Below are 17,449 nucleotides of genomic sequence, written 5' to 3'. Positions count from 1 at the left end.
TTTCCCTGGATGCCTTCCCCTGATGGTTTAAGGGGGGAGAAAAAAGAGTCTGGACACGAGAACTCAAGGATTTGCTACACAGTATTGCGTGGTTTATGTTGGGTGTTGTATTATAGGAACAAGGAAGAATTAAGTTAGCATCGGCACAGTTTGTTTACCGCCTTGATTGAATATAAGTGTTTCGATGCAGTAATCTGAAGAGCTTGGTTACTTTTTGATGAAGACAGGAGGTAAGTTACACATGTTTGTGTTGAGTTCAGCATGCTATGGTGTGGTGGTCAAAACCATACAAGAGTACCTGATGCAGGGATTTACAGTTCAGCTGCTCAGTAGCCCTCCCTTTCACACTCCTTCCTTAAATTGTTGCACATCATATATGCTAGCTTGAAACTTTGTTTTACATGAAGAGATTCTTTCCTCCCCTGTTTCCCTTTACTATAATACAATGCATTTGCCTCTTTAATCTCTATTAATAAAGGGCATGTTTTTATTTGTTGAGTCATCTAGTTATTAATAGCCTGTCATTGCCTGCTGCTGAGATCTGGATAATTCTCAGGTCATATTGAGCCAAACCGGAGCATTAAAGGAGTAAGTGGCCTGGGGCCAGCGGGGTGCTAATCTGCTGCTTTCAACCGCTGCCTCAAAGTCACACGGGGCCAGTGAGGCAGGATTGCGTAACCAGATCTTTGTTTAGGAAATGATCTTTGTTTGTGCTTGCGAGCCAGAGCCACAGTGCTGCTCCTCCATATACCATGATGTAGCAGAGAGTGGCAGGGTGTCATCACTGGGAGCTGGCTTGTCATCTAGGATTGGATGTATAGCATTTATATGCTGAGTGCAGTCGGCCATGGTTTGCAGCATTTCTGCTACAGGCAGAGGCTGTGTTATCTGTTTAATGGGCTGGATGGAGTTTTGTCAGGACTGTCAAAGTAGCTTATCCGAGACCACGTCTTAGTTTTTTCGGTTTTTAGTGTACATGCACGTATGCACTTATAGCTATATATAGCCCCTATACTTATATAAAGGAAGAAGGCAGACAAGTTTTTTTCCTCATTGGTAGTTTAAAGTCTTTTGAAAGGTTTTTCTTGTAAAGTTTCCCAGATTTCTAATGAAGAACATGTAGAAGGCAGCATCGCCACACAGTTACTAATTGATAGTAATTTAACTCAAACGGCCATTGTGTAGAAATGTAATATGAGCAGTGGACAAGACGCGAGCTTTGCCTGTAGGAATTAGAACACCCTCCTTTTTAGAGCAAAGGTCAGAGGTGAGGTAACCATACAGTAAACTGTATGTTGTGTTGTGTTAATTCAGTCTATTTATCTTTGCATATGCATATTCTACACTCCACTTTTTATGAATGTGTTTTTAAAAAAAAGTTATATGCAATTTTAAAATGCCTTTTAAAATAATTGAATATACATGCTTATGCAGTAAACTCATCCTTACCAGAGCCAATCCTGGGGTATCATTCTACTTTCTGTTAATCTGGCTACAAAGAAATTCAGCCTGGCCGCTTGGGAGATAGTGCGCAATGATAAGGAGTCAATGAAGCTAAAAGGCTGAAATAATTATTTATACCTGCTTCTGGACCTTAACCCCAACTCAAAGAAACAAAAACTAATTATCAATGCATAATAACACTTCGCTTCCTCCGTGTCCTTTGGTTTTCTTTTTGGATTTTTTCTTACAGGAAGAAAATTTTGCCATCAAAACACTTGCATTCTTGTAATGCATTCTGATTGGTCAGTTCGGAATTCATGACTAGACTAATGCCCTTCCTTTAAAGTAGGGGTGGGGGAAATCCAGGCCTTAAAGCCTGCAGGTTTTAGATGTGTTCTTGATCCAATGGAGCTGATTTAAATGGCTAAATTAGCTCCTCAACATGTTTTGCAGTTCTCCAGAGGCCTGCTAACGAACTAATCATTTGATTCAGGTATGTTGACCAGGGTGATATCTGAAACCTGCAGGACACCGACGCTTGAGGCCTGGAGTTCCCCACCCTTGCTTTAAAGCCATAACGTTGCTCATGGTGTCCCAGTGTTTACAGAAAAGTATTTCGCTGTCATGGCAACCTTTAAAAATGAATGCATAATGAATCTATAACTGGAACAAAACATACAGCTGTCTTTCTTGACAATTTTGCTAATGGAAAGTCCAGAGAATATGAATTCTTGAGTATTTAAAACTTCTTTTTCTCTTTTTCTTCTGCAGTGTGGCCGTCACCCGTTCCCAGGACGTTCCCTCCTTTGGCCCACCAATCCCGAAAGGCGTGACCTTTCCCAAGTCCACTGTGTTCAGGGACTTCCTTTTGGCCAAAGTCATCAACGCTGAGAACGCAGCTCATAAGTCAAATAAATTTGGCGCCATGGCAACACGGACACGGCAGGAGTATCTGCGGGATTTGGCAGAGCGACACGTGACCAGTACATCAGTGGAACCCTCTGGGAAGTTCCCCTTCATCTCTCTGGCACACAAACGGCGGGAGAAGGTGCGTCCGTACAGCGGGGCGGAGCTACGGAGCCTCGGGGCTATAACCTGGCAGGTTCATGCCGAAGATCAAGTAGCCGGGGCTGAACGCGAGTGCCTGTTGGCCATTTCAAACGACTTCATCATCCTGCTGGATCAAGAGGCCAAAGCGGTCGTGTTTAACTGTGCCACACGCGATGTGATTGGCTGGTCAACCGGGAGCCCCGCCTCTATGAAGATCTACTATGAGCGCGGTGAGAGCGTATCGCTGCGCTCCATTAATAACAACACGGAGGACTTTGGAGAGGTTGTCAAAAGACTGGAGGTCAGTGGGGCACCGTTACCTTCTGTAGCCACACATGTGTATAGCATACACCATCTGCTGCAGATATCAGAGGCTGCAGGCCTTAAAAAGTGCACCTCTGACAAGCATCTTGTAATAAACACACACAGAGATGCTTTGAGCTGTGACTATCGTGAAAGCATTCTTACTTTTATATCAGCATATTTACTCTTTAGCTGGTTATCTTCTAGTATCATCTAGTAAAAATCCAAATCACCCAGCTAACCAGTCCCAGTCTGTGAGTCACCGTGTATGTGAACAATAATGCAGCCAAAAAGTGCTTGGTGAAGTCTTTAAGTGTTAGGACACACTCTCCCTTTGTCCACTTCCCTGACAACAGTAGCTTGAAAAAAAAAAAACTATTGTTGATGATTACAGCAACATAAGGGCGTAGCCTGAAATTATGGACTCACCAGAAAGCCACAGATGCTGCACTGACCCTGTGATTAAAAGTCATGCCAAGCATAATGCATAGTAGTTTAATTCATATCATTACTGAGGGTTTCCTTGTGGTCTAGATAAAGCGGCACTTTTGATGGGATATTTCAATCATTCATCAGACACTGCAGTTCTGCTTAATGATAAAGTAAAAAAGGATTTCCTGCTGACAGTACAGGAAAGAGCTCTTTCTTCTTCATCTTCTTTTTTTAACATCCAAAACTCAGACCACTGTTTTCTACTTGGTGAACTCAATAAAGAAAGGCATATACAGGATCTGTAAAAGCCTATGGTGCTTTTTATCCAGATTCATCTGGATTGTTTTGACATTGCTCGTCCAGTTTTATAGAGATCACCTGCAGAATTTGCTCTCTTCTTTTGGAAATACTGAACAAATTAGCATTTTCCATGTGGTGCTCAAAGGGCTGAAAAATTGAAAAATTTGACAGACACCAATTTTAAGAAATTTTAACCGGATTGCTCAAAAAATTTTCTTCAACCCTTGGAGCCATGGATCAGGCTAACTGTGCAGAAAAATGCATTATGATATGCGTGTTATGTTATTGACATATGTGCGTCAGCTTGTGACTAACAATACATTTCATCCACCCTTTTTTTTTCACCACCTTTCTGACTCAACCTTGATCTTTCACACCGTCTTTTCTCTAGTTGTTGACCAAGGGAAGCCAAACCACAGAGATGACCTTACGTCGTAACGCCCTGGGCCAGCTGGGCTTTCATGTCAACTTCGAGGGGATCGTAGCAGAGGTGGAGCCCTACGGCTATGCCTGGCAGGCTGGGCTCAGGCAGGGCAGCCGCTTAGTGGAGATTTGCAAGGTGTCCGTGGCCTCGCTGTCCCACGAGCAAATGATTGATCTTCTTAGAACCTCTGTCACTGTAAAGGTGGTCATCATTCCTCCACATGAAGACTCAACGCCACGCAGGTACTGTGGATATAAGTCACAAATGGATACAAGAGAGACTGTAGTTGATGTGTTGGTTTGTGGCTTTTGAAGCTATCCTTAAAGTATTCTGACTGCGATTGCTTCATGTGCCAACAGAGGCTGCTCAGAAATCTACCACATGCCACTTGTGGACTACAAGAACCACAAAGAAGGCATGCCCTATGAGTTAAAGTTTCCCTTTCGCTCCACAAACAACAACACCAAGTGGCCACGCACCTCATCCAGCCCTCAAACGCGTGCTGCTGGCATTGGAGGAACCCTCATCAAGGCCCCGCCCACAGACTTAAGTAATCCTGCTGCTATTCCCCGCAGTGTGTCTAGCGATGGTCGACCGCTCAACCCCAAAAGGTCACATAATAACGATAATGCTGTTATGAAACTTGCAGACATGCAGAGCTAACTTCTGTCTGGTTGTAACATATGTCTTTAATCGCATCCATATGTGTCCACAGATATTCCCCAGGGAATGACAACTATGCCCTTGCCTGCTCCATTGTGATGGGACGCACACTGCACAACACAAACTCCCCTTCCAGTCTCTCCTACACAGACACCATGGCCTCCACCCACTGGAGGCAAAAGTCTATGCCTGACGGGTGAGTTCATCGCTACAAATTATGCAGACTAAATTTCATAAATATATATTTTCTTAAAACTTGATGTGTGCTACACAGCAACATAGATAACATTTTTTATGTCTCTTCAGGTTTAATAACAACTGCCAGTCCCCCGTTTCATCTGTGCGCCATGTGGCAGGTGAGGGCGCCAATGGGATCAAAGTATCGTCGAGCTCAGGTGTTGGATGGTCACGACCTGGGGAGGGTGATCCCGCTAGCAGATCAGGGGACAAACCCAGCTCAGGTAGGCAGAACTCCTACCTCAGTGTTGGTAAATCAAAAAACATGTTTTGCATTATGGGCTCTAAATTTTCCGTACGTCTTAGACACCGTGGTTTCCAAGGTGGTGATTCCTCGACTTCAGCCGTCAGAGCAGAGCAGCCACGTGTCTCCTAACAAGAGCACCAAGGTGAGTGATAGCCAACACCACCACATGTAATTTCCTTCCTGAATTGATAAAGGAGGCCCTGTGCTAACAAGAGGTCTGCTGTTTAATCACAGTTAGCATCGTATGACTGTGAGCTAAAGTGTGTGTGCCATGAACCAATCTACGCTAAGCACACTAATTAAAATGTTTCCAACATTGGGGTAAATATGATCGCAGCATGAGGAGTTATGGGAGGTGACAAAAAACAAACAGTCTTTGGGGGAACGCTGCAGCAAAATGTCCTGTTTTTCTATCTAGAAACTGATCGCAGATTTCTCATCTGGTAACAGGCAGATGCTCCCTATTCATCCAGCCAGTCAAGCAGCAACACACTGTCAAGCAACGCCTCCAGCTCCACCCACAGCGACGAGAAGTGGTACGAAGTTGGCTCCCGTTCCGGAGTGCGGAGTGAACTGGATCTCAGTGGCTATCTTCAGGGTACCTCCAGCGACAGCGGCATTGACGCAACCTCCTTCACTGCCACGCAGAGCAGCACGGCTTCCTCCACTGGTGCCTTCATGGCAAAAGACAAAATCCCTTGGCAGGATGAGCCACCAGACGGCCAGATGGCCGCTGACACTTCACCTCCAACTCCAGACTGTCTTGTCATCTCTCAAGGCACCGAGATCCCAGGGAAGAGCCCCTTATCCTTGCCACTTGGTCCCGATAGCGGCTCCTATAGCCCAAGTGATGGCGCCGCCCACTCCAGGTGTGCTGCTGTTCTGTTAGAATTTAGCTACATAGGCAGTCTAGGAATCTGATCCTTTGCATCAGTGTTTCATTAAACAGACAGTGATTCATTGTAGTCCAGATATATCCTGCACTGTCCCGGCTGAAAAGAAGTCCAAAGCTCTGCGGTTTGGCACTAACAAAGGGGGAGCGGAAGAATGAAATATCTGTGTCTGTGGTTTTGCATTTGCATGTATCTCCGTCTCTGGGTATCCATGATAGAAAGGAAGTGCTTGAAGTTGCTAGAAATGCAGACTGTGAGCTCAGCACTGTTCCCCCCTCCTCTAAATCCCACTTCCTTTGAATCAACTAAAGCTTTCCTGCCTCTCTTCTTCACTCAGCCAGAAATAACTCGGCTCCACCAGACCTGTACATTGGCAGCTTTGTTTTATAGTTCGTGCACAGACACAAAACTCGATGTTGGAAAATTCAAGCATTAATGTCAAACTCTGTAGGAATGCTATTTTAAAGAGCTGAAAATGAAGTGCAAGGACACGGTGTTCTTATTTAATATTTATGAATTCATCGGTTTATCCAGTCTGCAGAGATATCTGGATACATATATTGAAGGAACACCTTTACTAATGGGTTTTAAGGATGCCTGGCTCTTTGTTGTTTGTTCAGCTTTATTAAAGGTAACTAAGGTAATTTGATAGTTAAACATTAAGAAAAATAAAATACATCAGTGCAATGAAAATGCATCACTAATGCATTTTCTTTTCAATCAGTCTGCTCTCTGTGTTTGATACTGATGAAATTGTAAGGCTGTGTCACACTTTTCTGCCCTTGCTTTTTGTTTTGTCCCCAGCTCAGCCTCTTCTGGTCCATCAGGCTGCAGGCCCATGTCCCCCCAGGATGAGGCTGCTCCTGTGCCCACATCACCCACATCCTCAAACTCCCAGTCCCCAGGTTCCAAGAGCTTCTACCCTCGTCAAGGAGCCACCTCAAAGTATCTCATTGGCTGGAGGAAGCCTGGGGGAACTGTTAACTCGGTGGATTTTGGCAGCACTCGCAAGTAAGATGGAAATAATTATTTTACTAAACATCTGTTCAAAATTGTTTCTAAAGCACCATTGCATGCAGATAAAATATTATAACTTAGTGCAGAGTGGATCCTGCTGTCAATCATGTCGACATATTTTATCTTTGTCTCACTGAGTGGTCAGCTAATTTTAAAGGTGTTGTTTAAAAAGTTGGTCAGCAGCGCCACCGTGTGGTGAGTTTTTATTTTTCCCCACATCAATTCAACTCTATTCAGTTTTATTTATAGTTTTCTGAAGGTGCTTTGTATTGTACCCTGTAATATTCTAGATCAATATTCTTTGGTTTGTAGGAAGACAAAAAAAATTTGCACTCTTATTCTCACATATTGAATTTGGTCAGAAAGCCGATTCCTATCTTTTGTGTTGGTGGTAAATGTTTTCACACAAACCGGTTTTTCCTGGCGCAATAAATCAGTAATTTATTCGACTACAGATCGCCAACAGCTTGGTTTGGGAACAGTTACAGCTGCCATTGCCATTCTGAGCATTTGAACTGGTTGCTGCTAATCACAGACATGCTTTGTCGTTTCTAGAGATTTCTGCCTGAATTCGTTTTTGTTTTTTGTTTTTTTTATGTTAATCTTCAGACGGCACCAGAGTGATGGTTTGCTGGGTGGTCAACCCCAGCTCAGGGCCAATCTCCGGGGCTCCCAGTCTCCCCAGCGGCACACTGCGAAGTCCAGCCTGGAGGAAGACTTAAAGAAGCTCATCACACTTGACAGCCCTCCACCCACTACAAATGAAGAGAAGGTACAGGGAGATGTTTTCGATAAGCTATTATATTACTTAGCAATTTGACGATCTGTCGGTATTAGCATTTATAGTGGTCAATACTGAAGAAACACCCTTTAACTGTGCTATCATACTTTGTCCACCAGATGGCACTCCGCAACTGTTAGGAACACCACAAACAAAACAACATGCTGATCCAAGCAAAGTCGGGCAGCTCTTAAACGAGTAAATAAATAACTACACATAAGAAATGTTAAAGAAATATGTTTACATTTCCTGTGTCAAAGAAAAAAAAATCAGGTGATATAAGAGAATATCAGTGTTTTGAATCAACCAAATATTGGTACAGTATCGCTATCAGTCAGGCTCTACTCTTTTCCCGCTACTGTAACTGTATGATTATGGATAATGCTCCTGGTACCACTCTAATAAACCACTACATTTGCTTTGATAACAAATTAAGGCTTGTTTTCTGTCTCTGTGTATACATTATGTTCATCTTGTGCTGCTTAAAATATCAGTTTCACCTCATCATCAGTCCAAGTAAGGAAGTCTATGTTCATGGTCATGTAGTGTTTGTCATTTCACCAAGGACTGTTTTAAAACGAGGTGCCAGCAGTATTATGGTTGCATAGTAGCGAAGCTTCACAAGTCAAATGTAAGCACAATAGCATGTTAGGTAACCTGGAAGTTGTAAGCAAAATATAAAATATCTGTTAAATACTTTATGTCTGTGAAGGTTCTCACAAACACAAAAAGTACTTTAGTTTAACAACAGCTAATGTAACCTGATATTGTAACTCTTCAGGGGCCGCACAAGACCACATGATGAAACTACCTGGGATATAACATATTGGGTTGAGGTTTTTAACCAGCTGTTTAAAGCCCTGCTAAAAAGTGTTTATTATTACTATCACGGACAATATGATATGACACAACCCCAATAGAATATTAATAAAAACCCTTCAGTGTTTTCATGCAGTTTTTCTTTTTCTCGCTTTTTACCTGAGTCTTCTCGTCTGCTTCCATCCCTTCGTGAAGCCGTTGTTTCCAGGCCCCCCACCCAGTCGACGTTCCCTTCAGAGAACCCTGTCTGATGAGAGCATTTACAGCGGGCAGAGGGAGCCGTCCTCTAGTGGACAGCGTGAAACGCCTACTGACCTTCTTTTCTCCTGTTCCACCATGCCACGTTCACCCATCGCCCGCCACGGACCGAGTCGGCGAGCATCGCACAAATCCCTCGGTAAACATCTAGTTTATGTGATTGAACTTGTAGTGGCTCCAAAGCGTAGTGGTTTACGCATCCGCATCAGGAATCGGGAAGAGTTTCCCACGTTAAAAAACCTTCTAACTCAAACATGGTTCGTTATGTGCTGCGGTGGTGACCTCTTGTTCATAATGGAGCAGATGGACTACTGTGCAATAGTCTTGAGCCAACCCTTTCTTTTTGTTCCAAGGAGCCTGACTTTGTTGTAATTTTTTAAAGATGTCTTCAGCAAACCTGGATTGAAAAAGAATGTCCTCCCCAGAGCTCAACATTACGCAAGCAGTGTAGGATCATCCTGAGAGAGAACAGAACAGAAATGTAGCCGACATCTAAGGAAGAGCTTTTAATGTCCACCAAGAAGCCCGGAGAACTATTCCCGAGGGATACTTAAAGAAATGAGAGGAAAGCTTGTCTAAAAGAGTTGTGTTGAAGAATAAAAGTGGTCATGCGAAGTATTATTGGAACTTTAAGCTTGTTAGAATTGTACAAACTCTTTTTTTGCCTTATATGTTGTATTACCATGTACGTTTGCATACCTCTTCGCATCCATTTCCAGTTTTCCCAACAAAATCTAAAGATATGAGGGTGGCTAAAGATTTTTACACAATACTGTATATACAGTATGCGTAAATCTGCAGATAATGGAATAAAAGCTTAAACACACTAAGCACACTGCTACGGAAAAAGTCTTTTGGCCATGCTGTGCTAAAAGCATTGACTATAAAGTTTCCCATCTTCAGCCCCCTAAAAACAGATACAAATCTCATTCATTGTGTTTGACTGTGTTCTTTTCCTTCCCAGGAGACCTGTCAGCCCCAGACAGTTCAGAGCTGGACCAAGAGGGGAAGAAACAACAGCTGCAAGAGCCTGTCCTCATGCCCCTGCCTGACACGGGGGCAGATGGCCCGCTTGACTGGGCCCACCTGGTAGATGCTGCCAAGGCCTTTGAGGGTAACCAGGCGTCATGTTTTCATTTCATCCTTAAAAACAAACCACCAACAAAAAGACATTTGAAGTGAAGGTTAAGTTAGTTTTGTAATAGAGAAATCCACCTGCTATCTTAATTTTTTATCAGAAGAGGGCACTGTTACACTGTATTTGTTCTCTGTTTAGGTCAGATAACATAACATTTGACTTTTTTTTTTAATACATCAGAGCAGAGGCTGGTTTTCCTAGCAGCCCAGGAGGAGAACTCCATGGCTGAGAGTGCAGCAGCAGCAGCAGCAGCCACCAGTCCCCAGCAGGCCGAGCCTCAGGCGGCTCCACTGAGACAGCCTTCGCCAGGGTGAGAGGCCTCAGGTCATGGCCTAGATCCAATGTTTGCTTTCATCCACTGGTTTTTCCAGAAGTGTGCCACCAAAAACACTGATTTTCCGCAAATCGCACACCACTGCATCACCGATGAATCCTGCCAGTAGTACAATAGTGTTTGTTGGGGATTGCTAAGCTACATGTACCATCACTGAGAAAGACTGGACTAAGAAACATTTACCCATCATTTAAGGTGAGATGTTGGTCCCAGCTAATGTCAAGCTTTTTCCTCTCACAGAGAGACTCCAGCTTGTTTGATGGGGAAAGTGAGCCAGCTAGAATCCATGGTGAAGGCACTACAGGAGGACCTAAAGAAGGTGATTTGTGATGCTAGATTGATCCTGTTCCTCTTCGGCACAGCCTCAAACATAGATGCAAAATCTAAGTATGAACCTGCCTTTTGTAACCATTAGGAGAAGGATGCCAAGGCATCACTACAAGCTCAAATTGAGGGCCTGCGAGAGGACAACCAGCGTCTCCTCGAGGAGTCCTACAGCGCCTCCGCCAAGCTGAAGAAGTTTACAGAGTGGGTCTTTAACACCATCGACATGAACTGATGCACGCTGCTGCTGACCTGCTCTCCACTGGGAGAATAACCACTACTCAAGCTGATTTCAAACTCTTCAGTAATGTTCGGTGCACAGCAGAATCACATAAAAAAACAAAACAGTGTCACTCTTGTACTGTTACAAACTAGTGCCAACATGGATGTAAACATCATCCTTCCTCAGCCTCATGGATCTGTTTGAACAGTGACCACAAAAGACAAAGGAGAATCCAGGGTGATAGACAAAAAAGAGCAGCGGCGTATCTGTGTGTCAGTTTTCATCGGCATGCTCTCCCTTACTTAGGAGCTCATAAAATATAATGTTTTTGTTTCCCCCCCCCCTTGAATGGACTGTTGGTATTCCTGCATGTCAGAGAAAGCGAGAGCACGATTTCAAAGCTAACCCAAACCTAAAGGGATTTAAAGTCACTGTTTAGCTCCCCAGCTGTAACCTAATTTTAAGTGAACGGATTTCCAATTAAACAAAAAACTCTAACACAAATTAAAATTTCTTCAAGAGTTGCTGAATATAGTCCCTGATCTTAATTGACAGGTGTGCTGTAAATGTGCTGCCGTTAAGACATTCTCCAGTTTTCCCAGTTCACAGATAACAACACTGATCTGATTATTTTTGTATTACTAACAAAGAGAAAAAAGGTGAAGTAAATACTATAAGAGAGGATGGGAGTTGCATTTTTGATGGTTAGTGTTGGTAGGTAGGCACAGATAGACAGACAGACCCTTTGCATAGCACATACTGTAAACACTGTAAGGTCGAGTGCCTGTCTGTATCGCTTATGTAAAAGACTGTGCAAGTGTAGCGAGGGTTATTGCAAGTAAAACTTGTATAGGACTACTGGTCACATGAAAAGATATAAAAATATATATATTACAAACACAATATGGGTGCCATAAAGATAGAAATCGACAATTCAGTGTCACTTATTCAGATTATTGTAAATATGTGATCTTCACATTTATTTTTCTCATGCCTTCCCTTGATATAATAATGTAAAGAGTATTTATGTCAAAGATGATGGCCAAGAAAAGCAAAACAGCCATATGCAGTTAGATATGTACAGTATATACAAGTAATGGTTTCCTACGTGACAAGATGTATCCTTTGACTCAAACGTTTCCAGCAGGAGCCGGGTAACTTTTGATCCAGAGTACAGTGCTAGAGAACATATTGATATTTCTAATCCTAAAAACGTTTGCCTGCTGCAGTGGATTGATTTGAGAGCGCCACTTAGTGTTGACAAGATGTAAAATACTACTACAGTGAGCTCACATCCTTTTCCTCCCATAGCACGCTAAAATGCCTCAATCTGATCCCTAAAACTTTGGATGGAGTCAGTTGGTACTGTTATATTATTGCAGATAAGATGCTGTGTAAATCCTGAAATCCCAGCTACAGTTTTCTGTACTTCTGTAAATCTGCGCGAAAGCCCACACAGAATCTGATCTGCAGATGACCGAGCTCAGTCCTCATTTAAGCCTCATACTTTAACTATTTCCTTTTGTACCCTGATGCTGTGCAACTGTATATAAGGAGAGTTTAATATTCATCAAAATCGCACCTTCGTTCTTATTTTTTACAGTTATTTTTGATGTCTTTCTGCTTTACTTGCTAGTGCAGAGTGGAACCACAAGCCGGACTCAGACAAAATGAGTCGTAGGCCCGTACGGTAGCAGATTGCCCCTATGCCTTCATTCTTAACATGTGTGTCAGCATGTGATTCTGTTTCCATTGAGCTGTGATGTGTAAAAACAAACACACAAAAAAAGTTTATATCTATTAAAGATATTTTGTTCAATTACACTTTGTCTTGCTGAGTGGTCTGTACTAATGTACTGCGATTTAGACATGCCATTCATCAACAAGAGCAAAATAGGAAACTAGCACAACTGCTGGGGGTTATATGAGGTGGCTTTGAGTAAATGGATACCTGTTGGCGGCCTTGTGGCTGCCCGCTGTTGCATTGTGATTAACAGAGAGGTGCTGTTTTTCCACTCAAGCTTGATTACACAAGGCGGTTGTCCAGACACATTCAGGGCTGCGTGGGACAGATTGATTGATCAGGATATCCTGAGAGAAGGCAGGGCGGAGACGTGGACCGTTATGCATCCAGCAGGTGATTGGTGTGATTTAGGCCTGTTTGGATGTTTAGTCATTCAAATAGCAGTTATTCTGTATCAAACCTGCTATTATTAAAATGACCTTCTGAGTTCATGCCATAACTGAAGATGTAATCTATTTCTGCCTGTTTTTAATCAGCGACTGCAGAAATAGAATAGATATTAATGCTTATTTTTGTATTGTAAAATTAAAATAAGGGATGGTGGTGTCTTTTTTTAATGTTTGGTAGCACTCTATTATTTTTAACCAATAAGACATCTTTACAAGTGATGTGCTGCTTTGAATGGCTTAAACCTGCCAAAGAGCTGGTAACCAAGTGCAAATACTTTGTTACTGTACTTGAGTAGAATTTTCAATTATCTATACTTGAGGTTTTTTTTTTTCTGATAGCTTTTTACTTTTACGCCCTACATTTTAAAAAATATCTGTACTTTTACATTTTCAAAGCAGGCTTGTTACTTTTGGTTTAACCAATTTGTGGGCCTTCAAACATCAAACCAATTTAAGGCTAAACAGGAACAAATAAAAGAAAGTCTGGTTCGTGTATTAATCACCAGGGGACGTCGCATAAAGAAGAGATGAAAGATGCATAATCGCGTGCCATAGTCTGGGGTTAACACAGATCAGTGTTGTGATGAAATTAAGGCGAAGAACAGTTTGTTAGTGCACAGTGGCTGCAGTGCTCATGGTCAGAGATACATCAAGTGTGGAAGAGACTAATGTGAATTTTAGCTGATGATGAATTCCAACTTTATAGCATCTAGAAAAAAAGACAGCATAACCGGTTACTGTCAGTGAAGAGGATGTAAATCAGCCAGGACAACTCATGAAACATCTTGTTCAATCAGGTTCTACAATGTAGGCATCAGAAAATAAAGATTCTTTTTAAAATTTTCCTCATTTTTTTGTTTAGAAATTAAAGTAAAATTTGTATTCCCCTCTTCTAATATTAGAAGATTTATCATTACATTAGTATAACACAAAAAACAGCTGGTAGAAACATAATTCAAAGAGCTACTTTTGCTTGCTTACTTAGATTTCAGACCCTGTACTTTTTAACTTTTACTTGAGTAAAGAAATTGAATCAGTACTTTAACTTTTGCTGGACTGTTTTTAGACAGTTGTATCTGTACGTCTGATGAAGTATAGGATTTCTGTACTTTTGCCACGACTATTGTTAGTGCCATCAAGTGTTGTTTACTAATATGACAAGTGAGAGAGCAGTCTGCTCGGAGACATATGAAGCGCTTTACCCTGGTTAATGGCAAAGCTAAGGTAGGGGTAGCAAAAACATAGTCACTGCTGAGATTGCAGGTTTCTGGCTACTGAGCCACTGCTAAGTAATCATCACTAAAGTAGTTTCTCTTGGCCACACTGGCCTTAGAAGTCCCTTTGTTTTGTGAATCCAGTTAAAACAAATGTGAAAGATAATCTAGTCTTATGTGCCTTTAGCAGTGACATTTAGATGAGCTAAATATGATTCTTGTAGTGTTTGAACATCTCAACTGTCTCAACTGTTAATGTTTATATTGTTGGCACTATTGGGACATACACTCAACAAAAATATAAACGCAACACCTTTGTTACTGCTCCCATTCCCCATGGGATGGACGTAGAGACCTAAAATTCATTCCAGATACACAGTATAACCATCCCTCCCAAACAGTGGTCACAAATCAGTCCAAATGTGTGGTAGTGGGCACATCTGCTATATTGAGATAATCCATCCCACCTCACAGGTGTGCCACATCAGGATGCTGATCTGACATCATGAGTAGTGCACAGGTGTACCTCAGACTGCCCACAACAAAAGGCCACCCTGGAATGTGCAGTTTTTTGCGCTATTGGGGGTCTGGGGACCCAGAACCGGTCAGTATCTGGTGTGACCACCATTTGCCTCATGCAGTGCAACACATGGTCGCATGGAGTCTATCAGATTGTCAATTGTGGCCTGTGGAATGTTGGTCCACTCCACTTCAATGGCTGTGCGAGGTTGTTGGATATTCGTGGGAACTGGTACACGCTGTCGTATACGCCGGTCAAGCACATCCCGAACATGCTCAATGGGTGACATGTCCGGTGAGTATGCTGGCCATGCAAGAACTGGGACATTCTCAGCTGCCATCTGCCCTGAACAATGTGAACCATGATTCATCCGTGAAGCGCACACCTCTCCAACGTGCCAGACGCCATCGAACGTGAGCATTTGCCCACACAAGTCTGTTACGGCGACGAGCTGGAGTCAGGTCAAGACCCCGATGAGGACGACGGGCATGCAGTTGAGCGTCCCTGAGATGGTTTCTGACAGTTTGTGCAGAAATTGTTTGGTTGTGCAAACCAATTGTTCCAGCAGCTGTCTGGGTGGCTGGTCTCAGACGATCTTGGAGGTGAACCTGCTGGATGTGGAGGTCCTGGGCTGGTGTGGTTACACGAGGTCTGCGGTGGTGAGGCCGGTTGGATGTGCTGCCATATTCTCTGAAACGCCTGTGGAGACGGCTTATGGTTGAGAAATGAACATTCAATGCACGGGCGACAGATCTGGTTGACATTCCTGCTGTCAGCATGCCAATTGCACGCTCCCTCATTGCTTGTGGCATCTGTGGCATTTTGCTGTGAGACAAAACTGCACATTCCAGGGTGGCCTTTTGTTGTGGGCAGTCTGAGGTACACCTGTGCACTACTCATGATGTCAGATCAGCATCCTGATGTGGCACACCTGTGAGGTGGGATGGATTATCTCAATATAGCAGATGTGCCCACTACCACACATTTGGACTGATTTGTGACCACTGTTTGGGAGGGATGGTTATATTGTGTATCTGGAATGAATTTTAGGTCTCTACGTCCATCCCATGGGGAATGGGAGCAGTAACAAAGGTGTTGCGTTTATATTTTTGTTGAGTGTAAGAGTGGGGTGGACTCTGCTTCTGATTTGATTATTGCAAAAGTCATGAAATGTAATATATTGTAGCTGTCTACCCGGCAATGACAGCTCTGCTGCTAGCATGGCGGCGGAGAGGGAATTTGTATTTGAAAGACTATCAGTGTAAGATGATGACAATGTGTTACACAGACTGCTGAAGCCGCATTTGCTTAGGACTGATCTTCCTGGGCTATTTTGGATCAGATGTTAACAAATTGTCATGTTTAAAAGAATTCATAGCTAATCGCTAACACACACACACACACACACACACACACACACACACACACACACACAGTATATATCCAGCAGTCAAATTCATCTTTTTGTTTTGTGATTGGAGGCCGTGTTGTTGAGTGTACAGATTAGGCCTCTGTAACCATAACTAAACCTAAAACGAACAAGAACATTTACATAATTGATAATTATGTATTATTAACATTATACCCTATAAATCTTTCACTTTTTCTTAATGTCACTGTTATCTTAAAACTGCATCCAGACATGCAAGGCTAGTAGTGCATATGCAGTACTGTGCAAAAGTCTTGAGCCGCCCTTCGTTTCTTTATATTTTACCTCCAAGCAGATTTTCTTGTAACTTAAAACTTAAAGCGGTCTTGAGCAACAGTTCTCTAGGCTTTCTGAAGTCTTTCAAATGTTGTCTTTGGACATTGGCTGCCCTTTCCCTCATGTTCTAGTTCAGTCCTTGTAGCTGATCATCTAGAAAGCATCTTTAATATCAACTTCATTTTCAGCATGACAATAATCTCAGTGGTCATGCAGTAAGATGATATCTGAACAGAAAAACACCCAAAAAGTCCTTCAAGAACCCCGGAGAACTACTCCTAAAGACTACTTAAATAAACTGAACAAAGCTTGTGGAAGAGAGTTCAGGATTTGTAGAATAAAGGTGGTTATACTAATTATTGAGAGGTTTTTTTGCACAGTACTGTAGACTAGCATGACACTCCCATGGTACCAATAGTAATGCAAATAATATTTTCAGACAGCCTTAAAAAACAGCAAACTAATCCACAATAATTTCTTTAAATAATGAATCTATTCTGTGTATCTCCACATATTTAGATGTAAAATCTGGCAAAAAGCCTAAAAACATTCCTCTTAAGTCTCTCTAAAAGCAAGCGAGATCTTTGCTGTGTTGTGTGTGGCTAGCACTGTTGGTCTCTGGCAGTAGTGTGGATCTGAGCAGGCTGTTCAATAATTTAGCATTAATGCAGATTATGGCAGGACTGGCCCCCTCAAAGCAGATTAGAGTCCCTGCCTGTCTGCCGGCTGCCTGTCTGTCACCTTGTTAAAGATGGTACATGGATCATATGCAGTTTGTATTCTGCGGGTGAGGTGTGTTATGTATCACTGCAGATGTACGAAAAGGGTAAATGTGTAGTTATCATAGTAGTTTTGTAGTTTTGGGAGGATGTAACACTCCTGCTCTTTCCCTGTCTATAAGTAGTGGGAAAATGTGCAGGGTAAGGGTGAG

General features: G+C 42.6%; 1 protein-coding gene across 3 annotated transcripts in view; it reads left to right on the top strand.

Moving 5' to 3' along the window:
- The window catches only part of LOC101484001 (signal-induced proliferation-associated 1-like protein 1), a 37,468-nt gene extending 24,758 nt beyond the window's left edge, over nucleotides 1-12,710 (top strand). For all 3 annotated transcript variants that reach the window (XM_004540750.3, XM_004540749.3, XM_076877282.1), the window contains exons 8-21: nucleotides 2,215-2,794; nucleotides 3,920-4,194; nucleotides 4,312-4,563; nucleotides 4,668-4,811; nucleotides 4,922-5,076; nucleotides 5,159-5,241; nucleotides 5,550-5,968; nucleotides 6,797-7,003; nucleotides 7,619-7,781; nucleotides 8,805-9,006; nucleotides 9,832-9,981; nucleotides 10,186-10,315; nucleotides 10,580-10,658; nucleotides 10,755-12,710. In XM_004540750.3, the coding sequence (XP_004540807.1) occupies nucleotides 2,215-2,794; nucleotides 3,920-4,194; nucleotides 4,312-4,563; nucleotides 4,668-4,811; nucleotides 4,922-5,076; nucleotides 5,159-5,241; nucleotides 5,550-5,968; nucleotides 6,797-7,003; nucleotides 7,619-7,781; nucleotides 8,805-9,006; nucleotides 9,832-9,981; nucleotides 10,186-10,315; nucleotides 10,580-10,658; nucleotides 10,755-10,898 (2,983 nt within the window). In that variant the 3' untranslated portion in view covers nucleotides 10,899-12,710. The remainder of the gene's footprint in view (nucleotides 1-2,214; nucleotides 2,795-3,919; nucleotides 4,195-4,311; nucleotides 4,564-4,667; nucleotides 4,812-4,921; nucleotides 5,077-5,158; nucleotides 5,242-5,549; nucleotides 5,969-6,796; nucleotides 7,004-7,618; nucleotides 7,782-8,804; nucleotides 9,007-9,831; nucleotides 9,982-10,185; nucleotides 10,316-10,579; nucleotides 10,659-10,754) is intronic.
- Nucleotides 12,711-17,449: the final 4,739 nt, after the last annotated feature.

This window comes from Maylandia zebra, linkage group LG19 (assembly GCF_041146795.1).
Source record: "Maylandia zebra isolate NMK-2024a linkage group LG19, Mzebra_GT3a, whole genome shotgun sequence".
Taxonomy (NCBI): domain Eukaryota; kingdom Metazoa; phylum Chordata; class Actinopteri; order Cichliformes; family Cichlidae; genus Maylandia; species Maylandia zebra.
Note: the sequence above shows the minus strand (reverse complement) of the source record. Positions and strands in the feature narration are given on the sequence as shown.